Below are 27,638 nucleotides of genomic sequence, written 5' to 3'. Positions count from 1 at the left end.
TCATTACCTTCATATGGGAAGAATTTTTTTTATTAAAAATAGTATTTGAAACACTTGAAGGGCTCGGGGAAAATGGTTGTGGGAGGAGACTGCCTAGGGGGCGGGGCATAAACTGTAGGCTCAGTGATCTTGTCATACCTGTTGGCATAATTTGAGATAAAAGGAGCCAACATCAGGGGCATCCTGGAGAGAGGGGAGGAAACTCAAGAAGAAACACAGCAGACCTATGGTTGCTTTCCATATACCATATACCTGGTTTTAGTTTGTTTTCACAAGGCTGCTGAGAATCTGAACTCAGATCCTCAGGTTTGCAGGGAGAACACTTTATTGATGAAACCATATTCCCAGCCCTTCAGTAACAATTGAGAAATTCATTCATCTATCTGGCTATCATTTACTTCTTGAAAAATATTTATTTCAGTAAATATTTGGATATCAAATTTAGCATCACATCTCATGCTTAGTAAAGATGACAGTGATAGGTACAGACAGAAGTCTCTCAAAGGAAGTGTGCAAGGTGTGTGGCTGGGCAGATGCTCTCTCCCCAGGGGACCTTAGGTTCTATGAAGGAGTAGTCCTAACCAATGAGCCATATCTCTGGCCCTAGTCCTTTTCTTCTTTTCTTAATAATAATAATAATTATATATTATATAATTAATAATTATATATATATATATATATATATATATATATATATATATATATATATATAATTTTGAAATTGGTACAGAAAAGGCATACCACACACAGCCTTGTGATTTGCTTCTTATGGTTTAGAGCTAGTGATGTTGGGCTCTTCTCACAGGGTTGGTCTATCCCCAAACTTGTTTGGAACATTGAGCAATTTCATATTTGTCAATAGGCATGCAGAGCTTCTCTTCTGTGAGAAAGTTTTGACAACACTACTTAAGGAGTCAGGTAGCTGGAGAGATTTGAGCTGTTTCTGTTGACAAGCCATTACTCCTTAGTTCATACAATTGTGGGCTGTCCATGGGTCTCTGGGAAGCGCGGTTGACTCTTGGATGCTACCTGCTAAGGCTCCTTATGACATGAGTTCCAAACATCTATTTAAAATGCCTCCATCATCTTGACAGTGCACAACAATTCTGTATGAGGAAGCAAAATGTATTTAGGTGTATGTGTGTTAAGAACGTGGACAGTTCAGCATCCCTAATCTGAAGAATCAGAAATCCCAAATGCTCCAAGATGAAAAAGCACCAACATGAAGCCACAAGTAGAAAATGCCACACCTGACCTCCTGAGATGGGTTAGAGTCAAAATGTAGGTGCATTAAAATACTGTATTAAATTATGTTCAGGCTGTATATACAAGGTATAAAGGTGTGTATAAAATATAAGTGAGTTTCTTGTTTAGATTTGGGTTCTGGTTTTTGACACTTTTCTTTATGTATTTGGGTCTTAAGCATTTGTGTAAAGGGCTATCTATATCTATCTATCTATCTATCTATCTATCTATCTATCTATCTATCTGCTTCATTTATGCTTGTATATGTTTTTAATAAATATATGTATATTTATGATAGTGACTTATGTGTATCATTGTGGAGTCTAACCTTAACTGAGACTTTCTTTGTGTTCTCTACTTGTACTTTCTGAGACTTTGCCTTCTGCACATCTGCTCTGTGTGATCATTCAGTCGACATGACTGCCTAACTTCATCTCAACTTTCTTGGAGGGCGTTTATGGGTGAGAGTCCTCTCTTCTCTCTCCCCATCTGTCAGAGATATATTTTGCCCTGTGAGCACCGTTATCTGCATAATAGGCTGTGTTCTCTAAGGATTCTCTCCAAGGTGCTGGGATTTGTAGCATCTCAGCTTCATATCTTTCTTGGTTAAGCTGTAATAGAAGGAAAGTCATTTTTTTTCAAGCTTCTTAAGACCTGCAGCTGGCTCAGATGGGGCCTGACAGGCGTGACTGAACACATGTCCATCCCTAAGGCAGTCATCAAACTGAGGACTATGATGTACTGACCCAATGCTATGCATTTTCTGGCCCAACAGTGGCCAAAGAACAATGCTTTTAAAATGTGAGAACTCTTGAGTGAGGGCAAAGTACAGGAAAAGGCAAACAAGGGACTGCTATTATAATAGAAAAGGGACCAGGATGCAAACTCAGTGCCTTGGAGAAGATCCTTAGAGAACACAGCCTATTATGCAGATGGTGGCATATACCTTTAATCCCAGCATCCATGAGGCAGAGGCAGGCAGATCTTGAGCAATCTATCACATACGCTGACTTTCTCCTTTCTTGAGAACCTTGTAGATGGTCACATACAATAGCATGTGTGCACAAACTTGCATTCCACATTGGAGTATTTGAGGCCATTGGGCCAACTATCCAGGGGCTCTTGATTAAGACAACAGCAGTAAATCATGTCTATGTCCCCCTCTTCATTTAGCGGTTTTATTTTAGTAAATAAGAATGACCAATTTAGGTTATAAAGTGGAGGAGATTTTAGCGCTCACACTCCCCAGTGTCTTGCATTTAAGCTGAAACTGCTCCAGAGTGACACATTGTGGGGAGGGTGAGTGACCCATGAGCACCAAAGCACCTGCAGAAAATCTAAATGGTTCCATTCTTCATCTGTGAGACTGCTTAATTTCATTTTCCATTCAGCAACCTTATGATATCCTGAGAAGCAGAGCTTAATAAAGTGTCAGGCTCTATTTTGCATTCTGATTTCAATATGATGAATCTCTTTTTATATTTTTTTATGGAACAGAACATACAGACTTATTGGATTGTCCATAATATGAACTGGAATAATTGGGAGCTCATGAGATTACTGTCAGTACTCTGTGGGCACAATGCTCCCTGGTCATTTTCATTTGAAGACTGGTCCCAAGCTCTAAATCCAAATTAAGGGGTCACTTGTTCATATCTAAGCCCATCTTGTGAGGCATGTTGGAATGCAGTGATTGTTTGCAATAGAAGTCACTGCTCAAGTTAAATTAGTTATTCCAGTGTAAGCCTAGAGGATGGCAGGTAGCACATGGAGATGCTGAGACTGGGACCTGGGAGTGTGCACCTGGAAAAGTGAGTGTGAAAGCGATGGAGAACATCGAAAGGGTGGGCAGAGATGATTGGCAGTCATTTCTAAATAACTTCCATGCTTAGAAAGGCTTGGTTCTTTTTCCAAAGGAGGGAAGTTACTTAGAGGGAATTTTCTCTCTTTCTCCTCCTCTTCATTTCTCTTCCCTCTTTCTAGAAAAATGAGCTTGTTCTTTTCTTTACAGCAAAACCAACAACAACAACAGCAAAAACAACAATAATAATAACAACAATAGCCAAATATCATCCGTCGCTGATAATCTCATCCCCTTTCGTCCCCTGTGACACATGCCAAAGATAAGAAGGAAGGAATGAAAGAATGACATGTCTCTTTTTACCAATCAGGGATTTGAATTAAGTTGTGTTTTTCTTTTTTTAAAATTCTAAAGTTCAGTGATACAAGGTGATCTGTCCATTCTTTCTCTGTATGTCCCAATTTCTGCTCATAACCTCAACATATTGATTAGAGTATATGACTGGAATGTTCACTAATTTCTAAAGTCTCTGAGGAAATTCTAAGGAAAACTGCCTGAGATGACCTTAGTGAGTCACCACAGCAATGATGGCTGTATGCACATGCCTGACAAGTAACATGTGATTAGTAAATACTGAACTCAGGACCAGAAGAATGAGGAAATGAATGACCCAAGGCAGAGGACTAAGGGAAGACATAGCAAAGCATTGAGGGTATTAAGACACAGGGTTCTTGAAAGTTAGCAGAATGGCCTGTAGAAGTTTGGAGAGAAGAGATCCATTCTAGTCTATTGGAAATACGGCCTTTTATCCCTTTAGGTTCCAGGTAAATGTTTTAAGAACAATGACAGGCTTAACTTAGAGATAATATGTTGAACTTTGATGTCAAGACACTATTAAGCAGGACATTTAAGGACACCAATGAGCTCTTGCATGAATTATGCATGTATGAAACTAATAAATGGTCACAGAGCATGAGATGGATAGCTCTTAACTATGCTTGTTCGAATTAAATGGCAAATCTCAGCATACAGAGACTTTGAGAGAACCACTTATCATTTTTATTTCCTCTGTTACCCATCGCATCACACAATGGAGAAACCTTCCCTAGGCTCAGGGGTGAATGATATGCACTTTGATTTTTACAACACTAAAATTGTCTGTTTCCTCCATGGGAGTATTGTATACACATGGAAAACTCAAAACTGCAGAAGGGGAAAAAAAAAGAGGCAAATCAACCCTGTGTTATGATTGAAAATTAGCTGCCATTAATATTTATGTTCAATTTAAGTCAGGCATTCATTTGGTGCTTTTCAAACACAGCAGTCCTGGGTGCTGTGGAAACCGGAAGGCTCTCTTAAGGAGTTCGACAGAGGTAACTGTAGTCACTTCAAGGAGGACCCAGTGTGATGTGTCTGTAGTAGTGAGGAATGATGTGACTAATCCTGCGGGGGGTGTTAGGAAGGTTCATGGTGCAGCCCACTTATACTGTAGCTGAAAGACAGGCAGGCGTGTGGGAAGCTGAGATGGTGTGGGAATGGAGAAGATACCTCAGACCCAGGGATGCAGCCATCAGTGAAGGGAGGGAGGAAATGTCATGTTCAGGGCACAAGGATGCAACTTGATGTGGCTGAAGCAAGGAATGATGGGAAGAGACAAATAAGGGAGCAACACACCTGAAAATGTTCACTACTGACAATGTATAGCATTTTAAGATTTGCTGATCTGACCCCTACCTAACAGCCACAGCAGATTCATAGTTCATTCAGAGATGTTTAGCTGTCCTTGGCACAATTTTTCAAATATGTTGTCCTAAGAGTCAAAGCTTTTCCTGGAAAATCAAACTTAAATACTTTTCTTTTGGAGAAAAACCTTGAGCGAAAATCGGTAGGTTCTTAGCAGAGACTGGCACCCAGGAGAATCCGACGTACCCTGTGTTCTCTAGAAGTGAGTACATGTCTGTTAAGTGAGTGACTGTGTACTTACAAAGCCTTGTAAGTGTGGTAAAGAATGGTGAGCTGAGAGTCCAGGGAAAGCTGTATGTCTCAGTTACTGTGGACTTGAACTTATTAATCCCTCCATGGCATCTGTCACCTCCACAGAAGAGAGTCATTGTGAAACTATCTGAGTCCTTACAAGGGGCAAGTGAAATTCGAACATCAGATTCTAAATGAATGGGCTTCACAATTTTAAATACACACATACTGAACAATGAGGAGGGCAAAGACTTTCATTTTCCACCTGTGGCTTTCTGTCTGCATGAGAGACTTTCAAAGGCAGCGAGTGTGAACGTATAATGATGTATAGTCAAACTAAACCCTTAAGATGATGTTCGCTGACTTCCTCCAAAGTTACCCAGGCTATCTTGGTCTTGCTTTGGTCTTAATTCTCCCTTTTGCTATGGTTAAATATTCGAGTCTTTTCAGCAGGGTTAAAATGTGTTTGAGGGGGGAGGTCACACATAAAATGGTCATGAGCAAACTTGAAACATATTAGAATTGGTAATTAGGATGGCTCGAATTCAAAGTGCCGGAATTTCGTATGTTGGCTTTAGCTCTAATTTTAGTTAACCTGGTGATAGTAAGGTGTATTCCCAGATATGGTCAATGAACTACATTCTTATTATAAGATAATAAGGCATATGTTTGAATATGTAATATGTTTTAATAGGCAATTTCCATAATGTTCAATATAGTATATGTAGAATGAGAATAGAACTAGAACTCCACAGTCCTTTGGAGGAATATCAACTAAGAGAGGCAAAGCATAAAGCTTCATAAATGGTCTTGTGCCCGCATTTTCAATCTAAACTGGTAAGTTGAAATACTGAGGCTCCCTCATCTTACCTTGTATGTCTAACTCTCCAGGAGTCATCACTGAGGCAGTAAGCAAGCAATATTTATACAGTTTCCATCCTGGGTAACACTTTATAATGGTAACCCAGAGGTCTAAAGCCAAACACTGCTGAAAGCTATCCAACATCTGCAGATGTCCTATGTCCAATAATCACCTGTAGACCATGCTCTGTGCAACAGAAATAGTCTATAATAAATGTTCCCTGTTTCCCTCACTTGGTCCCAAGAAGCCCAGGCAAATACTTGGTTTTGTCATCTGTGATATTGCTTCTGTATATCAAACCATATATACTGATTTCAAACATCCTCCCTGGGCCGATTTGAACCTTTATGTACTCTGGCAAGAAAGCCTTGGTACTTAGGAGTGCTGTCAAAAGGCTTCTCTAAAGGTATCTGCTTCTCGGTCACACAAAGGCTTTCAGGCTTGGGATTCTATTATTTTTTCCCACTTCATGGTCAGCAAACCCTGCCAGGAGAATCAGCTGGACTGGGTCAGCACAAGTCAGTGTTAAGTCACAGCCCCCTCCATCTTACTATGAGACACTCTTTTTTTCCCTGGGGTCCTTGGCTGTCCTGATGCTTTTTGCTATCTGTCAGATTTGACTCCTAGCATAAGAACCTTATTTACAATGGTCCTTTTCCTTTAAACTATTTTTAAATTCTTTAATCCACTGCTATGATATTCCAACACCCACCCCTTTATGTTCTCACCACTAATTAAGTCCTGTCACCAAAGCCAAATTCTGAGCTCTGAGGTAATGAATCCTTTTCAAGGTGGTCATGTGTATCTCTTTAGGCTGCACACACTTTCCAGAAACGCCCAAGATCCAGGAAGCATCTGCCAGGGAAGGTAAACTTCTTGAAGTCAGTGGCCAATAATAGAGGCAGCCGTTTGCTCTCTCCCTCTGGGATCTGAGAGATAGTGTCACGGTTTAATTTAAGTTTCTCTTCTGTGGGGAGCAAAAAGTCCTCATGGCTTCAGGTGTGTGAGCTCCCTCTCATTCTCCTCCTTCCCTCTCTGTCCTCTGTATGTCACAGGCAGGACTGTGAGGAGTAAGTTAGACAGGTCTTTAGTTACTACTGTGTCTCGTTCTAGAAGAGGTCGGCTCTTTCTCAGGTTAGCCTCCTAGCCTGCCCTTGTGACCTCCCTGGGATCTTGGCTGACTTCTGGGTATCATGGTTTCACATGGATGAACTGTACCCTACAGCGTAGTCTGTAAATTAGAAGCCGGGAACTTTTCTCTGACCTTGAAAATAGAGTTTTCTCTTTCTGTTTTGACCTGTCCTGTTTTCAAGACAGCTGTTTCCCACGGTGCTGGGGTGGGATTCCAGCTTCCTTCCTCAAGGAGCGCTGGGACATTTGAGAGCTACCACGAGGGCATTTCTTAGACAGCTTCAAGCAGCCCAGGTTGTCTTGGGTAAGGGCAGGTACTATACATTTATATACTTTCACTTTGGGAGAATCTTAGTATTCCTGGAAATATTTCCTTGGTAATTTCGTGGCTGGAAGTCTGGCACCAAATAAGCTGTCTTCCATTGAGATAAAGGTGATAGGGCGGTCTGTGACTCCATAAAGGTCCTTCGAATTACAAGGACTTTCCCTGTCCTGCCTCCAGATTGTGTGTGGGGAGCAGCTTGAACTTCACCCAGAAGGCACCCCACATTTGTTTCTACACAGCTGTTTCTTGTATCAGGCTAGAGTGCGTCCTCAGGTACTGAATACCATTGGGAAGGACCGTCTGCCACCTCACCATCTGCGGGCATAAGTCAGGGGAACTTGCAGCGAGTCTGAAGCTGAGAACTGGGATTTTATGTCTCCGTTCAGTTGTGCTTTGACACTATTCCCAAGACTGCACGTGATGAGCACAGCTGCAGACAAACAAACGTGATTTTTCAGACTTTGGGTTGGGAGAGGTAAAAACTCAACCTGTTCAGTCCAGATCCATGCACTTGCTTTGCATAACAATTAATGGCAGCTTGGAAGGCAGTTTTGTTAGTGTGCTCTTCAGTTCTGACTAGCTGGAGTTCTCCGTCATTTAAGCCCCTGCCTTGCTCTGCATTTGGAAAAGCTGCTGTACTCTTCTCGACTTCCCTTGGTGACTGTTCCATTTGTTGTTTTCCTTCTGCATGTCATTTGATGAGGCCTGTAGGGCTTGCCGGGTAGACAGGGCTTCACTGATTTTCTTAGCCTGCACTATGGCAGTGAAATGATAACTTTTCATATCTGAAACTATTAGCATCTCTTAGTCTAGCCAGCATGCCCCGGCTCCTGGATAACTGACAGTGGTGAGCATTATTGCTTCCCCTGTGCTAGGTTTCAGCACCCTTTAAATGCTTACTGATTTTCTAAAACACGTTCACATGGTTTCTCCATTTTACAAAGGATGAAACTGAGGCACAGAGAGATTAAATCCATTTGAAGAAGAGCACACATTTAGCTAAGCAGTAAAAGCGACATGTCTGATGAAAGCCACCCAGTTGTATGAGAGGAAAAGGCTTATAATTCCCATGTTTTGTTGACATCACTCAGGGTCACGGAATTACTGGTCTTGACCTATGCTTGTCTCATCTCTGACAAAATCATCTTGTTCAGGATACTTTGTGACTGTCTTTATTGACAGCTCTGGTTTGTGTGCAAAGCAGGCTCTAGATTCTATTTGGTAAAGCAGTATTTACTAAACCCGACTAGTTTCAAGTCCTATGGTCTCCATTATGTATCTGGATACATGGAATGGTGTTTGTTTGGTTTTTCATACCCTCATGTAGGAGTCTGATTATGTTGCTTAAGTGATTTTCTTTCTACAACCCAGTACTTTTTTTTTTTGTCACCCATACTATGCTAGTTACATGGATGTAAGGCAGATAACTCAAATGATTGCTTGGTGAACTACTAATAAAATATATTACCAAATCAACAGATGTGTTCTATACCATGTATTTGTTCTCATTACATCCATAATGGATCAATGTCCTACATCAGCCTGATCAATGGATGAGCCTACACAGGACTTTAATAGGATGTCACTTCCAGTTTTATGACTGTCCCTTTCTTGATGGAAGTGGTAGACTCAAAAGTTCACACGCTTGAGTGCTGTCCTCTTGTTGGACAGGGGTGTGTGGTGCTGGTGGCACATTGGAAAGATCAGAGGTCTGACCCCTCAGCACACGTGGTATGCAGCGAGTACTCTCACAGTCACTGGGAGCTGCAAGGGTGTCATCATCTTGCCTTCTGACCTTCATTTTTCTTACCTGTTAAATGGGGAGGTTAGGTTAAGGGATGCTTTCAAGTCAGTTTAAAAATCCTCCTGTGGTCTGAGGTGTGGACATGGCTTACGAGTCAGAGCACTTGCTGCACATACCTGAAGACTAAGACCTGAAGGCAGATCTCTTGGACCCTCTTCAAAGTTTGGCCATTGCTGTCCCTGGAACTGAAATCCCAGCACTGTGCAGGAGGCAGACAGGAGGCTTCATAGTGCTTGCTGGCCACAGGTCTAGTAGAAACATAACAAGCTTCAAGTTCCATGAGAGCCCTTGTTTCAGGGGAATATGGTGGAGTGCTGTTGAACAGGACACTGGGCATCTCGGGGTGCATGTATGGAACTGTGCACCTGTATACATGTATGTGCATAAACCACACACACACACACACACACACACACACTTCCCATAATTCATGAAAAATGAGTATCATGGCTAGCTCTATGGGCAATCTATAATATAAGTTTTGAACTCTGTGTCCCTTATTTTTGTGAGTCTTTGTGTGTTGTGTTCCAGGTGAGTTAGTTCCTTCCTGGCGTGCCTATCTTAAAGGACTTCCGTGGGGGATTCAGGGAGAGCCTGGGAACTTAAATGCTTTGGATAATAACTCAGTGAAAGACGTATTAAATAATAATGACGCTACTCCTGTGGAAAGTTAGCTGAAAGGTGTTGGGTTTCCCACCACCTCGCCATGCCACCCCTCCAAAAAAGAGCAAAGTTAAAAAGAGAGTTTGATCTTGGACTTTATGGAACTCTGCGGTGTCAATAGCGCCTTTGTCCTGCTGAGGGTCAGGTTCCCACAGTTGGGGTAGGGCAGCCATGCTCTTTCCCCTGACGTTTTATCAAACACACAGAATGTGGCAGTTCTTTAGACAAACATATGGTTTTCTGTTACAATCGCTTCCACTTTGTTAAAAGCCCTTTCAAATTGGAGATCTTCTGTGTGGGGCAGCAGACACTAGACACATGCATGTCCCCCAAGTTAACGGATGCCTTATATGTTTACTTGAGTAAATCATCTTCCAAGTTTGTGTGTCTTGCATCTGAGTCAATTTCTCACTGAGAGTATTTTTAACTCCTCCTTACTCCTTTGAGCTCCTTTTAGGAAGTGTGATCCAAAAGGGTCAGATACTTGGCCTGTAGGGGAAAACTTTGAGAGAATTCCTAAGGCCTAAGACTGGGATTGGCTTTCCCCAAAAGAACTGGCCCTTCACAGCGTCTTTGCCACATAAGGGCTTGTGTGAGGCCCCAGGCACCAGTTGACGGCTGTCTTACCCGTGACAGATGGTCAAGACTTCAATTTCAGCAAGTGATCCACTGCTGAGGGGGTAGGCAGGGGATTCTGCTAGCAGGCCAAGTGGCAGGGCAGCTTAGGGTAACAGCGATCCGGTGTGTGCCCAGCATAGCTTTAACAGCAATCCGGTGTGTGCCCAGCATAGCTTTAAAGGTGATCCAATGTGTGCCCGGCATAGGTTTTGTGCTAACAATGAGCTGCTGACAGGCGCCTGAGCCCTGCTCATCTTTGAGGCAGAAGATCCCTGGCTCCCTTGATGTTTTTCTCTCTGGCAAAGCCAGTGTCCTGTTTGCCTTGTCTTTCAAAACCTATTTTGGCACCAGATGGAACCCTTCACGGTGGCTAGCAGTTGTCTGAGTTCAGGATGCCAGAGGGTGTGCTGACAGCTTCTTCTAACACAACCTGAGTCTGGCTGTCAGACCTGGGCTCAAATGGCTTAAACACGTACAGGCGGCAAGTATTACCAACCACAGGGAGACAGGCGGGGGTTGGGGAGACTGGAGGGAGACTGGCAGTGAGATTCCTCCCCAGCTTGTTGTTGCCTTAGGTGGGAGATAATAATCTGTGGTTTCCCTAGTACATATTGCTATAGTTTGGACGTGAATCCCATACTGGGAACTTTTATAAAAGCTATGGCTTTTACACCTCACTGCACCATACAATCCCACACAAAATTTCATTGTCATTAGAATGGAGATCATCCCTCTCTGGACCCTGAGACAGTTTTCATATCTAAGTATTGAACCCAGTCCCTGCAATATGAGGAACTCATTACTGCTACCTATAGCATAGTTGATAATGTCTAAAAGCCACATGTACTGGTTGGGTCACCTTCCGAGGCTCAGAGGAACAGGACGGTATAAGTGCCTTGTTGAAAGAGGACTGATTGACTGAGTGGCTGGAAAGCTAAACATGCACAGTGGCAGAGCTGTTCTGGGCATGGAGGAGGCCCAGGGTGGATTCTGTTATACACAGCTGGACTTTAGCAGTGTTCTGTGAGTCATTCATCCTAGACAGGAGGTTGATAAGCTTTGGCCTCTGTGGAGAGGCCCTGGAAGTCGGGGTGAACCATTATCAGAGGCCTCCTCATTGATGGGCTTTGGGGGTTGTGTCATGTTAAATGACTTCATCTAAGAAGACTCTTACACTGTTGAATCTTATCATTTTTGTTTGAAAAAAGTCATTGTTTCTCTTCAAGTCTCCTACATATTCCCTGCCATTCTAAGAAAACAAGGAGAATAGTTATTGTTCTGAAATGTGTATGTAGAAGCTGTTTGAATGTAGTTGTCTTCATGCAGCGCCTTTATGGCAGGATCACGGGGGGCTACATTGATGACAGACATTGTACTCTAAATTAAATTCAGATGGACACATCATGGAATGCCAGTTTTGGATAAGTTACTGATATTGAGTTGACAGTTTTTATTCTGGTGTGGCCCTAAAGTGGGGCAAAGGCTAAAGACAAGGGTATTTCTAGAAGAATCTCATTGACCAGTATTTTAATGCATCCCATAGAGATATCTTGGCTCCAAAAAGTAGAAAAGTATGTAGAAAATAGATGGACATAAAAATCCTCTATGACTCCCAAATAGCAAACAGATGGAGGGGTTTAGCTAAGGGAGACCAATATGAATATCCTAGCACAAACTCTCCACGCCTACTTTCCAGTATGGGCTTGTATCACTGCAGTAGTTATTTAGTGGGACCAAGTTCTGTATCCCACACATCAGGGCATTTTCAACAATTAAAATACATTCACCAGTTTAAGTGGGATTCCTCTAACCAATTGGAGACTGTCATCATCTTTACAAAACAACAACAGCAGCAGCAACTACAACCAAGCAAAACCTGTGGCTCTCACTATAGAACTTACTGAGAAACTAAGGTGGATAGAGGGGCAGAGAGGTAAAAGCTCACTCACAGATAGCTTTTGTTTAAGACATATATCTGAGAAAACTGATGTAGCGGTACTGGAGATGTTGGAAGGGTTCAATCATTATGTCACTCCTTCTCCCCCTTCCAGGGCTGCTAATTTGAACATCTTATTTGGAGATGATAAGATTTAAAGTATTTACAATCTCCTTCTCTTTATCTGCTGTATACTTTGTCATTCATCACCTGTGAACTTATAACACTTAAATTGTTATGCTTGGGGACCATGGGAATTCTCAATTAGATCCATTTGGAACCCATGTTAAATTACGGTGAAGACCTGCTCCCAGAATAAAAACACTCCCTTGGGGGTAGGGTTTGCTTCTTTTGTGAGATCTGTTGGCAGTTCCAGAGTGTTCATTTCATAGAAAAAAATGCACCCTTGGATGCAATATCAAGACTTGTGCCTCAAATATAATATGGATTCTAGTACCACTCTGAGTTTTGCAGGAGATACAGGAAGAAAAGAGGATGTGTAACCCGGAAGTGATTTCTGACTCTGACTCCCTTGTTAGGATTGAAATGCTGACCATGATCTCCTTTGTTTCTTCACAGATTCTTCCTGAAGTTTTTCCTTAAATGCAACCAAAATTGCCTAAAGAATGCAGGAAACCCACGTGACATGCGGAGATTCCAGGTGAGTCCCTCTTGCTTTACTTATATCTTAATCATGACTTGAACGAGAAGAGATGAGGGGAAAACTTTTTTTTTGGCAGAAGCCATGGAGTATAATTGTTTCTCTAGAGGTGAAGAGCAGGTGAGGCCACTGGTCCCCAGGCATCTGCAATGTCGGAGTTGTTTTTGTTAGATAAAACTGGGGCTGTACCACCTGCGCCCACTGATGAAGGCAGTGGTGTCCTTAGGGCCTCATCTTGGCTTCGTGTATGGACTCCCATGATGAGACAGCTACAGATTAAGTCAATTACACAGAAACGATGGCTTTATTTGCTAAAATTTTCCTAAGTACAACTTTGCTGAGGAAGAGCACCAGGAAGTGACGCCAGGAAGCCTATTCTTTCTCTGTTCTCGAGCACGATCTCAGCAGCTGCTAGTACCAACTACAGGTTATAAGTGGACCCTTAAGAAGCAGAACATATCTATACCCTCTGTTCTGCTTTAGCAATGGTCTTGTACCCCACATGTACATTTTACTAAATATCCTCCAGATCTGCCACCGTTTAAAGCACACTAACCTGATAGAATATGCTAAAAGGCCGAAAACCTAAAACAAATGGAGTGACGTCTCAAACACGGGTGTTTAAAGAATGTTAGACATAATACTCCGGCAGCTTCACGTGTTGAGAATCTCTTAGGACCTTGTTAAAGTACTGATTGAGATGGGGGTAGGGTGGGGCTGGAATTTTATGTTTCTAACAAGCTCCCAGGTGATGTAGAACCAGGGAACAGATCACAAGTAGCAAAGTTGAGTCCCTACCCTGCACTGCTCTCCATCTCATTTTATGGGTAAGGTATTTGCCCTGTCAACGTTGATACGTGCTTGCACAACCTGTCAGAAAGACAGCTTGCTGTTGAAAGTTCGCTCCTACGCCTGTTTAGTCAGCTCAAAGTGCAGTTTTCAGTGTATGAGCTCCAAAAGGTGCTTGATAAATTTCAGCTCCAGGATTACTGAGGAGAAATAAGGAAAGAGATTCCGAGCATTGATTGTGGATGTCAATATCATAGTCTTCAAAATGTTTTTTTTTTTAAAAAGAAGTGAGACTTATTAGTCTCATTAAAGAATAAATCCAGTGGAGGGATGATATTGTCTCCTGAGATTTTAGAGAATTTCTATAAAATCATGTTAGCCTTACCACGTTCAGTCTTGATAGAGACAAATCTGGAGAATCCAATAAAGTTTTAGTTTCTTAGAAATGGTTTCCTGGCCAGCTCCTGCCTTCACATTGTGATGCTACTGTTTTCAACGTGTCTTTTTCAGCATATGCTATTTGGTAGCTTGCTGTGGTTTTCAGATGTATGTTTCTTTTGGTCAAGTTTGGGTTAGGAACAAAGATATACACGTGTGAAACAATTTGTGTATAATAATCATGTCTCATGACTTTGCCAGCATCTATACTGTATCCTTCAGGGCAGTAGAATTGGACGGACTTCAGTGATACTGGGGTGGGGGTGCTTGAAGAATATTTATGTATACTTTTCCAGAACCTGCTAGTGAGTGTGGATCTTGGAAACATAGCTCTGAGGCAAGACAGGAAGAGATTTCAGTATATTCTTTTTGAGCATATGAAAAAGGCTGCCATTTGCTTATAAGTTAGTGTATAAATGAAAGGTCAGCTTTTAGGGAAAATTCTAGAGATAATTTAGTCTAGGACTTCTCAACTTGGACACAGTGAATCTCTCTCTCTCTCTCTCTCTCTCTCTCTCTCTCTCTCTCTCTCTCTCTCTCTGTGTGTGTGTGTGTGTGTGTGTGTGTGTGTGTGTGTGTTCTGTGCTCTGTAGGATGATCACTTATATCACAGTCATGGAATAGCGATAGGTAATAGCCCATTTCCCTTCACATGACTAATGAAGAGTCTCTAGACATTATTAGATACTATTGGTAAGAAGAAGAGAGACAAAATGGTCCCTGATGGAAAGCTACTGGTTCTTCCCTACACTTGATGACCTTTGACTAAGTACATGGTGACAGCATTGGTGCTGTAGTAACTACATCCTTTGATTAGGAATAATTGCCTTCCTACCCAAGGTCTATACTGACCTTTAAATACACATGACTGATGTGAATCCTGGCAGCACTTTTGCCTTTTTGACCCCCAAAGAGATTCTAAATAGAAAGTGCTTTCTCTAAAGGAGTAGCTACCTTGGCCACCACAGACACAAACTCTGGGTTAAGAGAAATAGTCTTTATCAACGAGGACGAACTTCTTATTAGATCTCTGGTTCAACCTACTGTGTTTCCATCACTGACTCTGAGCAATGAGAACTCTGAGCTGAAGGTCTCTGAAACCTGGTTCATGGATTCAGTTTAGCTCTCCAGATGCTTGGTTGAACCTTAGGCCCATAACCCCCACATTGAACTCATGGTCCCCTCATTTATTTTTTTCTCTCCTCATCAAACTAGCTTCTCTGCCTTTTCTTCTCTGCTGTTGCCTATTTCTAGCTAACTTCATTAATTTCTGGTAGATGGCTATTTATACCAGTATCTGTATTTAGTTAATTCCATATTCATATGTGTACATGTTATGTCTGCCTTTACATACATCCATGGACATTTCCTGTTGTTGATGATGATAATGATGAAGAAGAAGATGAAGCTAACATTTACGGAGTGCTTATTTCATGAGAGGTATAACATTAAATGTTTTACATTGAGAGCATCCTTATTAAAACATGCTAATATGGATTATCCCCATTTCAGCAAGGAGAAAGTGAGCTTAGATCAGTAAAGGAGTTCTCTCAAAATTATACTACTGTCAAGAGGAAGTTCAAGTCACACATTGTGACTTGGATGTTATCTGATGCTTTGGGATAACAAAGAATTTATCCAGAGTCTGTTGAAAGCAACTTGGTGAGGCAACAAGGAGATCTGTGAACATCCAAGATCCATAGTGACACCCTAGGAAAAACTGATAGAATCACAAGATAGCTTAGAAAAGTCTTCGCAAAGAGACTTCATGCATGTGGTTGCAACCCAACCCAAGTTCATGAAACAGGTAGTCTACAGCCCTGAGTAGTTCTTATTTGTGGGGAAATTTGGAAATACAGCAATTATGTGAGCAAAACTCTCTCCACCCATGGCAATTTGGACCAAATTCTCTGGGACAAGAAAGCCCTCTTTTTACATTGCAATGGAATGAGGCCTCCCTCAGACATCCAGAGGATCTTGAATCTGAGGTCCTCAAATCTTAGGATCTCAGGATCCAAAAAAGGAAGGGGGTGTGTGTGTGTGTGAGTGTGTGTGCTTGTGTGTGCACTTGCACTCATGTTCTTGAGATTGACTGAATGTTCCTTACAAACAAAGGACATTTTTGTCTCTTGATTTCATAGCAGAGACATTGAGACTCTGGTTTCATGCACTTCTTATGTCCCTGTTGTCCATGAGAAGGACTGAAAAGAGTCTCTTTGGTGTGGACAACCCTGATCCATTCTTTGCATATAAGTAATACTGAAAGGCCAACTTCCAGAAAGTACTGATGGATGCACCCTTCATGGCCTAAGAGATGACATTTGTCAGCTGTCCTTGGTGTGGCTTCTCTTTTGTCTCTTTTGTATGTTTCCCTGGTCAACCCTATCTTCACACAGCCAAGCTACTTTATATCTCCTCAGAAGAGCAATCAGGGACCCATGTAGGTGACCCAGGAAGACATAAGAAAGATTGTTGATCTCCTGACCTGTGAAGACATTCTTAGGCTGACTTAGCCTCACAGTGGGCTGGGTTTCTGGCTTGTAAATAAAGACTTCTTAATTACACAGGTCGTGTCAATTAGTGTGATCTGAGTGTTCTCAAAAATTAATCACTTTCTGAAAAGCTTAGGGACTGCGGCATAAGCCATGAACAAAACCTGGTACAATCCTCTTTTATTTATTTATTTATTTATTTATTTATTTATTTATTTATAATAATGGATGTTTTCTTTTTGAAATCCCTAGGCTATGGTTAAGGTAGCATACTTCCTTAAATACAACAGTAGATACAGGCTTCATTTAGTTGTGGTGGGTGTGGGGGAAGGGCAACGGAATGAGAGGGGGAGCAAATTGGGGCTAGAAACAGCTCACAACACAGGGAGCATTTCAGTGTGACTATATGAGCCCATTTCTCTAGCTTGACAGTAAAAAGATGCTAATGTTAAGGGACCGTGTTAAAGCCATGTCACAGTCTGGCTTTTAACTGACAGGAGCCAGACAATTTGAGGTTCAGATTTAAATCCTGAGCCCCCTCTTTCCTTGTTGGGACTGGCAGATGAGAGCAGTGAAGGAGGAGGAGCAAGAATTGGGCTCAAGTTGTCACCATAGTAGAAACCACAAGATCCAGAGGAGACTGAAGTAAAATATAAATTTCCAAATTCATCTTCTCCCTTCAGCAAAGTTTTTTGATAGGCTATAACTCTGCATCTGTCTAAAAATGCTAGATCTATGACAACAGCATATATGAATACAGATGTAAGATAGATTCTCTCATTCATGCGTGCAAGCACTCAGCAGTATTTATTAGAGTGCTAGGTGGTAAGTCTGTAATGATGAATGCCGTAATGAAACTGATATTTTGGTTGGGGGTTATTTTAGGGCAAGAGTAGCTCCTGTAACATATAGATCAAATAATATATCCTGGCTCACATGTAGACCAAAGAATTTCTAATGGCTCACATATAATAGGTACATGCTTGTGTTCATGCTTTGAAGAATAGATTTTCCCCCTAATTTTTTAGAGTCTTCTTGGTTTTATGGAACCAGAAAAGGGGTGGGGGACACATAAAGATAGCTTACAATGTCTTTAGATTCTTGGCTTAGAAGTAGTCCTTGTCAAACCAACTTGTTTTCTATTGGCTAGTAGCCAGTCACAAAGCCAGTGTGAGAGGTCTGCCAATGGCTGATGATAAACCAGGGAGGAGAGAAAGGGAATATATAAGGGATGAGTTTCCATCAGCTGTCACAATGAAGATATGTAAAGATTAACAGTTGTAAATAATTGGAAATTACGATTATTGCCATAAAGAAAATGAATCGGGATATTATGACGGAGAGAGAGGGGAAAATGAACAAAATTAGAGATGGCATCCTACCTTGAAGCATGAGATCAGGGATGGTGGTATTGAAAGTCAGAGCTTGGTCTCAGAAGTACTCCAGACACTCTTCACACCCATGGATTCTCCTTCTACAGATTCAACTTACCTGCAGATGGAAGATATTTGAACAACCCTGCATATGTGCTAAATATATATAAAACTCTTTTGGTCATCATTCCCCAAATGCACAATATCCCATATTCATAGTATCCAAATAAGTAGATAGCCTTTAACTATATGGGATAATATAATGCTAACACAAAATAACGCCATTTGAAAAGGTCTCTGCATTCTTTTGTGTGTGTGTGTGTGTGTGTGTGTGTGTGTGTGTGTGTGCATGTGTGTGTAACAACTTTCTGCAGATACCAAGAGATGACTATGTTACATCATTCTTGGAAAAGCCAGACAAGGGCCTTGAGCAGAGCAAACAGTTAGAACAAGCTCAATTTATCCTGTCTAAACATCTTTCCTTCACTTAGTCACTTGGATGGGGGATAAAAGAAATCATTAGGTTATCTATCTCAAATTTCTAACAAAAAAGTTTTTCTTTTCAAAACTGATTTGACACAGGTTATAGCATGAAAGGGCATGTTTTTAAAGTGAATAATAAAATGGAGAATTTTGTGTTTTACTTTAAAAAATCCATGATCTCTTCAAATCAATATTTTTTTTTTATGCTGTGATTCTAGCATTCGTAAAATACACACCCATGCTGGAGCAGAGTGCTTGAAAGTCACTTATCAAAGAGGAAGTATTCTCTTCTTCTTTTGTCCTCCACACCCTCCACTCTCTCTCCCTCAGATGCACTTGTATCACACTGACAAACAACCCATCTTACAATTAAATTCTTTCTCAACAGAATTTTGAGAGTCTGATCTGCCTCCCCCTTCCCCTCCCCTTCCCATACAGAATAATTCCAAGATGTACCCTGCTGATTAATTATACTGAAAGCAACTCTAGTGATAGCTTCAGCAAACAAGATTAATTCATGAGGCATGGTCAAACGTGGGGAATCTTCAACCTGGTCTATGAAATCATCACAGCTCCCTGGGCCAATCTGTATCTTGGCATATGCCTTGTTCTGAGCTTTGGCAGACAATATGCATCACTGAGAAGGGATCCTTGGGAACAGGATTTGATAAGAGGTAGATGTGCACTTAGCAGAAGTAGCTCCACATTAAGAATGGCTGCCATAGAAGAAAATGTAAAATGCAAACAAAGGTAGTTGTGAAGTGTTCAGATTGACCAGTACTGTCTATGGTTGTTGTTTTGGGACTAGGTATTGGTATACGGACTTACGGATCAAAGTTATTCTACTTTTAAACTTAGAATTTAGCAGGCTCTTGCTATTCTTCAGCTGTAGGCCTAATCAACTCTTTAACCTCTTTCTTCCAATGTTAGGAACTAAAAACTCTAACAACTAAACTAATAGGAACTAAGATTTTGTTAAAAATAAAAACTAGTCTGCACTTTGCTTATTGCTACTTCTTTAGTATATGCAATAATACCTGACATACAGCCCACACAAGGTAGACTCACAGCTCATTTCTATGATTGGTGTGTTTGTGGTTTCACACTAGTTAGTGATGGGCCTGGAAATCCAATAAAGTCTATCTGATCTTGGAATCCTAGCTGTTGACCAGAGATATCTTTGCTTGTACAGCATTTCTGCAGAGACATGCCTCGTTCAAGTACATAACCTTTCTCTCTGTTTACCTCAATGAGTAAGCACAGAGTACCAGTGAAGTACCAGCTACACCATCAGAAGTCATCAGGAGGCATCTCCACCCACTGTGAGAGGGATGAAGTTTAGCACATTCTCAGCTTAGGAGATAGGAAGGACAGGAGCTGATCTGGTTTCCATAGGTTTCCACCTCCTTCTGTACAGATGGGAAGTGTCTGCTTCTGCCATCCTATCTAGAGAGAATATAACTTGGCCCTGAGCCTCCAGCCTAGATTTAATTCAGTTAGCCACTCCCTGCCTCCAGCAGTTCCACTCTGTTACATCCTGGAGGTTCACACGTCCTCCATAATTTTTAATGACTTATTTGGGATCTCTCAACCAGATAGAAACTAGCAATCAGGCACATTTCTGAGAATATCTCATTTCTTATCAGTCAAGGATATTTTAAAGGACGAAGTTAATGAAGACCTAACTGCTGCAGACCATTTTTACGTAAATAATACTTAAGCTGTCACTAGGCATCTCAAAACCAGCCATTTGTACTGGAAGAAACCAGCAGGAAAGACACACAGGTAGACTCAAGTCAGGAATCTACACGGTTGTGAGTGAGCACCCACTGAAAAGCTGGACACTTTGCTTCAGGCTCATCTATGATTGTAATTTGTCCTCTGGCTTTGAGGTCACTTAAAAACATCCCAGTATTGCCCAGATGCACAGTGTTGTAACTAACAAGGATCTGTTACCTTTTCTCATCGGAACCTCCATGATGTGATGACATTACTTTTCAGTCTGATAATATTTATGGAGAATCATACTCCCTACTTTAAAATGATTCAAATGTAAAACTGCCAGTTCAGAGATGCTCACAGGCATGGCATAAGCAGCTTTTCCACACTGTGTTGACATACCCTCAGAAAAAAGGAAAGTTATCAAATAGTTATATGCAGCCTTATTTTCAATTTATTATTTTATTTATGATTATGGGCTGGATTGGGTATGTGCACATGGGAGCAGCAGCCTGTGGAGGCTGGTGGCATCAGATTCTTCTGGAGCTGCAGTTATAGATGCTGGGAACCAAACTTGGGTTCTCTGCAAGATTAGTACATGATCTTAACAGCTGAACCCTCTTCTCTGTCCTAGTACAGTCTTATTTTGGATGTGTTTGGCCTTTGATTTCTGCAGTATTGTTCCCCTTTACTATGCTGGAACACTCTCCAGAAGCCACTAGTGTTTTGAGTCTCTTGTGATTCCACTGTTTGCAGGACCTGCTTAGAAGTAGTTTGAACTTTGAAGAACATCAGACTAATTTGTACAATAATTTAAGGTTTGCAAAATAATGGCACTGTGGAAGTTCTTATATGTAGTCATGATGTCATTGCCTTGGTTTCCCTACAGAATGATCCATGGGTTGTAGTGTGTCGGTGCCAGATTATCACCAGTAACCAAAGCCCAAGGTTATGGTGGCCTTCTCTTTGCATTGTATATTCCAGAGATTAGGAGAAACAAAGCAAAGTTATGTATCCAGCATTACACTATTATACAAAATAGTCTCACTGCCCTAAAATTTTGTCCTCTACCGACTGATTCATGCCCCCTTCCCCCAGTCCTGGCAAGCACTGATTTTTTTTTTTTAACAGTCTCCATACTCTGCCTTTTGCAGAATGTCATTTAGTTGGAATCATACAGTATATACCCTCTTCAGATTGGCTTTTCTCCCCCATTTAGTAATATGCATTTAAGATTCCTCCATGCCTTTTTGTGGTTTGACAGCTCATTTCTTTTTATCACTAAATGATACGCCATTGTATGGATTACTAGTTTGTTTATCCATTTACCCTTTGAAGGACATCTTGGCTGCTGATGCCTTATATTTAGTTGAAAATTTTTTTTTATGTAATTGCAGAGGTATACACAGCTGGTATGAGTAGCACTGAGAGAGTCTCATGTATTCTTCGACCAGTCTCCTTCAAGTGTTACAACATTATAGAACAATATTAGAGCCAGGATAGGGACCTTGACAGATCTGCCCATCTTACTCAAATTTCCCTGAATGTTCTTATACTCATTCATGTGGGGATATTTTTCAGTTCTATAAAGTTTCATTGCAAGTATGTAGGTTCACCTATCTACCACCTCAGTCAGTACATTGGGCATCTTCATATCCAAATAATGTCTCCTCTTGCTTTTCAACAGTACCCAACCCCATATTCTTTCTAGGTGTTCAAATACCCTTTATTGGTGGGATAGTGGTAACATTGGTTAAGGGTCCAGCTCAATGGCCTCATTTAACATAATAAAGTCCTAGGGAAAGAAGCCATGAACCAAACCAACTGTGCTAAACATTTTCTTCTATGGTGTTACTACATGTAACTTACACAGGTAGCTTTGAAAAGCAAGGTTAGTAGTTTTTCAAAATTAATTTACCAGAGCTACTAACTTATGAAGAAGAAAAAATGTTTGCCAAAGATTATGAAGTTAAACATTGGGAGTGCCTTGACACCACTTGTGTCCTCCAGCTTCATTCTAGTTTGAGAAATGCACAGGGATAGGAATTCTGAGTCCTTGTATTGGTCATAATCCCTTCCTCTGTGCAAGCCACTACTGCTGTTACTGTCATCTTCTGCTCACTGTTGAGTTTAGCAGCTTGTGTCTGTTTTGAAAATCTGCTCATGGGACTGAGGCTCTGCTTCATGAATCTTAAATGATATTGTTAGGACATACACGGTCTCTTGCCTGATAGGGAGCAAAGGACAGCCTGAGAAATGAGGAGGAAGGAGTACTCTAATGAGAGAACTTTCTAGAAATCCTTCCTCGGAAGAAACATTGGGAAAACTAGACTCCTAAGCTGTCCTGTTGTTATTGATTGATTCCTAAGCAGTGAGGTTTCACTTAGTGTCAAGCTTAGAATATAGCAGACTAAGATGGAGATGTCTTCTAGAAAGTGAAATTATTCAATTGAGAAAGAAGGACAATTTGCTAGAGTTCTTGGTTGTGTCAACTCATGTCCTGAGGACAGGTCTTTCAAACTGGAAGATCTATAGGGCAGAGGGCATTATCCCTCTGTCCTCCTATTTAAAATATCACATTCTTTTGAGTCCTTTCAATGAGAGTCAGGAGTCACTGTGTCAGGTCAGGTTTATCAGCCCAACAACACTTGTTTTGAACTCTTTGTTTGGTCTTACCTGACAAGTAAGAATGTCCCTTCCTGCTACTCTGGGGACCAGGAGCCAGGCTTGCCACTTGGATAAATTCAGCCTCACAGAATTAGCTTCAAGAATCAGAGACTGTTCTAAATATCACTAAAGTGTCAGGGACTCAGGGATGCAGAAATGGTATGTTCAACTTCAGCTGGTGGCCATGGATGCAAATCCATGAAGGAGTATAGCTATTTTGTGTGCAATCTTTCCAAACTCTAAAGAAAAGGAGATAATAAAAACAATCCCTTATGGGGTTTGTAGATCCTGGAAAGAGTACATTGGCTCAGTTTCTGAGCTGCTGATAACACACCCAGAAACTAAAACCACAGTGTAAATTCTCAAGAAAGCTACAGGTAGCTGCAGACCTCCCCTCTTTCTTGTTCTCTTTATAGCCCCATAGCAAATGCCCTCACTTGAAGGGCGGGGGCCCAGACAGAAGCCTCAGGACCATGCAGCATAGCAACTGCATCCCTGAGGATACTGTTAGGAAGAGCGATGCCCCTGCACACATTTCATTTTAAAAAACTGACATTAAGTAAAAAAATGTCAAAAAATGCCACTGATTAATACATATATATGTATATATGTCTAGCACCAAACCTATTATTTATTTCTATAGATAGAACTCAACCTACAGTTTGTCTTTAATCAATAAAATGTCCCAAATGATTTCAGAGCTATTTCAGTGGAATGCTAGCCAATAGAACATTCTGGAGGGTTTAAAATGCTATATTTGTACTGCGTAGTCCAGTGGCCACCAGAACTTGAAATGTGGCTACTTCAACTCAGGAATGGACTAACATATTTTACCTAGTGTAAATTTCAATAGTCATACCTTTGGATACTGAAATTATAAAAATTGGAGAGTCTGGTTCCAACGGAGTAAAATTGTAGACATCAGCATTGTCCCCCTCTGGGCAGTGGGGTGAAAGGTAAAATAAAAAAAGAAAGTGGTGGTTGAATCCAAAAGGAAATTAGTTTTCTATGCTTTCTTTTCTCTCCTAAATTTGAGGTGAGTTTTATTGACAAAATGTGGATAGGCTGTCGGTCCCTTTACCTGCCTCCACGTTCCAGCAAACAACTGATTCTGTATTGAGCTCTGAGGCTCTTTGTCCACCTACCATGGGGCTGTTTTCAAAGTTAGCTTCGAATTAAGTTCTGACCCCTCTTTTTCACCTCACAAGTTACTCTTAACTTTCTAGTGATTCTGTGGGTTAAGTTCTGAAAATAGTTTGTTTAAATCTTTCCTACACCATTTCCAAATTGGAATGGGGAAAATTATTTGGGACTTGGGAAGTTAAGTCATAAGTTTTTGAGAGGCATATTTCCTAGTTAGTTCCTAGGATAAGCTTCACAGATATCATCTGATCCCCATTGTCTGGTTATGATTGTGCTTGCTGTTGAGTGGCCTTGTCACACAGCTGGCTCTGTGGCCTCTCTTTACCAAGAAAAGGGAAATGTATATAGTATAGTTTTCATTCCTAACAGGCTTTGGGGTGGTTTTTTTGACATTTCTTTTTATTTAATGTCAGAAATTAGATGTCAATGTTTTTTAAAAGAGACCAGATGTTTTAAGTTCTATACAGCACTGGTGTCTTTCAGGTGCTTGGTAAAGTACTATTGCTTTCTTCTCTGAGGACAGACGTCTGGGGTAAGACTTTCCATTTCCTGACACTGGAAACAGATACTGTTTGGGATTTCCTTTTATAGCTTGTTCAGCTAACGACTCCAGTGACCACTCAATTGTGGTCTTGTAGTAAATCAACATTTCTTTGAAAGACTTGGTGTTATGTAATCTTCAGTGTTTTTACAAAGCCATCTCTCTAACTAAAAAGTGCTCCTGTTGTCTTGAGGATACTGTCATTGCATAGGGTCGCTTTGTGAAAATAAATAGACCGTTTTTCTTTCCTTGTCCCCTCACTTTCTTCTTTTAAATTAAGCCAGGATTGATGAGGGACAAACACTGGCTTCAGACCCTGTCACACCTGGTCAACTAGTGATGAATATACAGAGCACACACGGCCAACTACTGCATCAATCTCTAGTGTCCCTGTGTGAGTGACTTGTTCTAGATGAAATTTTGACTGACTCAAGAGAACACACTAGGTCTGTGGTAGCTTCTGAATCATCAAGTGTGCATTTTAATAAGACATTAAAATCATCCCTGGGAGTCGTGTGTCCATAGTCTGTTGTTTATGGCCAGCTCTCAGGGAAAGGACACTTGACTTATTTTCCCAGAATGCTTTTGGATAAAAATGAGGGACAGTGAGTGGGATGCTAATCGCCCAAGAGAGCCAGTACTTTGCCATTCAGTGTAGAAAACTGACAGGTCTGGACTAAGGTGGCATGCCTCACTCCTGCTCATGAGGCAGAGAAACTGTAACATTGCCCAAGAGTCTTAGAAGTCTGTGTCCTCCTAGCCAATGGAGAGAGAAGGTTGCCCCAGAAGCTAAGGTCACAATGTGTACCAAGTTCTGTAAAGCCCTTTACCTCTTAAAAGAGGCTGATGCCTCTCAAACCTGAGACCAATTAAACTGAGAGTCTTTCCAAGCAACTGGGGAATTCAACAAAATAACTCAGGACTCTCCTGCTTTTGCTCAGGAGGCTGGCCTCATTATAAGAGCAGATCTGTTAGTGCTCTTGCCCTTGTCTTTCATTTCTCAAGTGAGGTGATTCTAATTAAATTAATCTGCATGTCAATCTATTGGTGATCAATCAAAGAGCCTGAGGTTTCCCCTATGCTGCTGGGTGCTTGTGGCTGACAGTGGCTGATAATGGAAGAAGAAATAAGCTAGCGGGCAAAGTTAATTAGTCAACATAATAGGTGGATTAAACAGGACCTGGCTGATGGCTGTTTCCCTGTCAAAGCATGAGTTGGGAGCCAAAGCTGCGATTACAGACAATTATTATATTTGGTTGTAAGAGGTCACATGAATAAACATATCTCTGTGGGGTTCAGTTTTAATCTCCCTCCCCTTTTTAATATAAGGAGATATGTAGGTCAATTCTGTTCATTGTTTTAACCAAAGTTCTCAGAGGCACACCTTTTCCTGGACCCTTGTAGCAAGTGGGACTGAGTCACCCTTAGATGTAGCCTGGGCATCTTGAATTGGCATCGAGCCAGTTCTATGTTTTTTGCTTTTTTCTTCAAAACATATCTAAGACCCCTAATTAGCCAGGGTTCCTTTTCTTTTTTTCTTTTTCTTTTTTTTTTTTTTTTTTGTGGGAGTAGAGGTAATAGGATAATAATAGCTCTGAGGAAAGTTTGGGTCTGGTTCACTAAACTAACATGGGACAAAAGAATAAAATGCCTAAGAAACTTCAATAAGACCCCAGGGAGAGGAAACACAGGCATATCCCAGCTTCCACTCCAACCCTTTTCACTCCCTTATCTTCTGAATCCTGACACGGTAGGGAGAAGATATGTTAAAGATTTAAAAAACTTTTATTTGTATGATCTACTGTGATATCTACTTCAGTGTCTAAACTGAAGGGTAATTTAGGTAAAACACAGCCACCCTTGTGTAAGATATATATATATATATATATATATATATATATATATATATATATGTACTGTGCTAATAAAGACCGCCTTGTAAAAATTATGGTTAACAGGGTACCTTTTGCTGTATAACTATAAACTGTGCAATTTTACTTAAAACAGCATCAAAAGCGTTCCACGCTGAAGACCCACTCATCAATAGTGTGTCTTGTTAGACGTGTACGACATAAGCACCAGTTATTATGTGAAATAGCTGTGCAATTTTCTTCAGCTCCCAGCTGTTATTTATTTAACTTGCGTTTATTTCCCACCATGCTTTTATATGAAAATGTTCATTCATTTCCCTCTTCTGTCCCCAGGTCGTGGTTTCTACCACAGTCAACGTGGATGGCCATGTCCTGGCAGTCTCTGATAACATGTTTGTCCACAATAATTCCAAGCACGGGCGGAGGGCTCGGAGGCTTGACCCCTCGGAAGGTACGCCCTCTTATCTGGAACATGGTAGGCGAATCATTTTCATTGGTTGGCATTGCTACTTGTAACTGTGACTTTGTATGATTTCTTCCCTCTACTATACCACATTTCCTATTGTTATACATTTTGTGTCCCATTGAACACCACTGATGCTTTCATAGGTAAATAGGTAGAAAAAAAAATCCATATAAACCTGCCAGTGCATATTTGTGACTACTTGTTGATTTTGTTTGAAGATCATGTTTAGAGTCAAGGGTAGATATTCATTCTGGGTATGGTACTCAGGCCAAATGTCCTTCCTATGCCTTTAACTCTCTCTGCCAGCAATTCCCTCTTATCATATGACATAGCCTATTTTCTGTAGCTAGACTTTGGTTAGGGAGAAATCACTACCACTGAGGATTGTGAGGAATCAGTGGTACCCATGAGAAGAGTAGAGGAAAGAGACAGAAATCTGTTTCAATAAAAGGGAGTATTACTCAGAGGAAATCTAGGGGAGCTTGGGTGTGCATCTAAACAGCTCACTTGAGGGTCTAGGCTATAAATGCATCTTTTTACCCACCCAAGATCCCACTGCATTCCAAAGCACACAGTACTTTCTCTGATCTCAAATGAAGCTCCACCTGCCCCTCTCAGCTACCATTTCTCCTTAGC

The 27,638-nt window shown here is 41.1% G+C and overlaps 1 protein-coding gene across 6 annotated transcripts in view; it reads left to right on the top strand.

Annotated features, from left to right (window-relative positions):
• The window catches only part of Ebf1 (EBF transcription factor 1), a 379,734-nt gene that overhangs the window by 235,942 nt on the left and 116,154 nt on the right, over positions 1 to 27,638 (top strand). For 4 of the 6 annotated variants that reach the window (XM_028777668.1, XM_028777667.1, XM_028777673.1 and 1 more), the window contains exons 7-8: positions 12,939 to 13,020; positions 26,870 to 27,011. In XM_028777668.1, the coding sequence (XP_028633501.1) occupies positions 12,939 to 13,020; positions 26,870 to 27,011 (224 nt within the window). The remainder of the gene's footprint in view (positions 1 to 12,938; positions 13,021 to 26,869; positions 27,012 to 27,638) is intronic. The other 2 variants (XM_028777670.1, XM_028777669.1) reach the window with 1 other exon arrangement.

The sequence above is a fragment of the Grammomys surdaster genome, unplaced genomic scaffold (assembly GCF_004785775.1).
Source record: "Grammomys surdaster isolate TR1022 unplaced genomic scaffold, NIH_TR_1.0 313, whole genome shotgun sequence".
In the NCBI taxonomy this organism is placed as follows: domain Eukaryota; kingdom Metazoa; phylum Chordata; class Mammalia; order Rodentia; family Muridae; genus Grammomys; species Grammomys surdaster.
The sequence above is the reverse complement of the archived record's forward strand: the minus strand, read 5'-3'. Positions and strand labels throughout refer to the sequence as shown.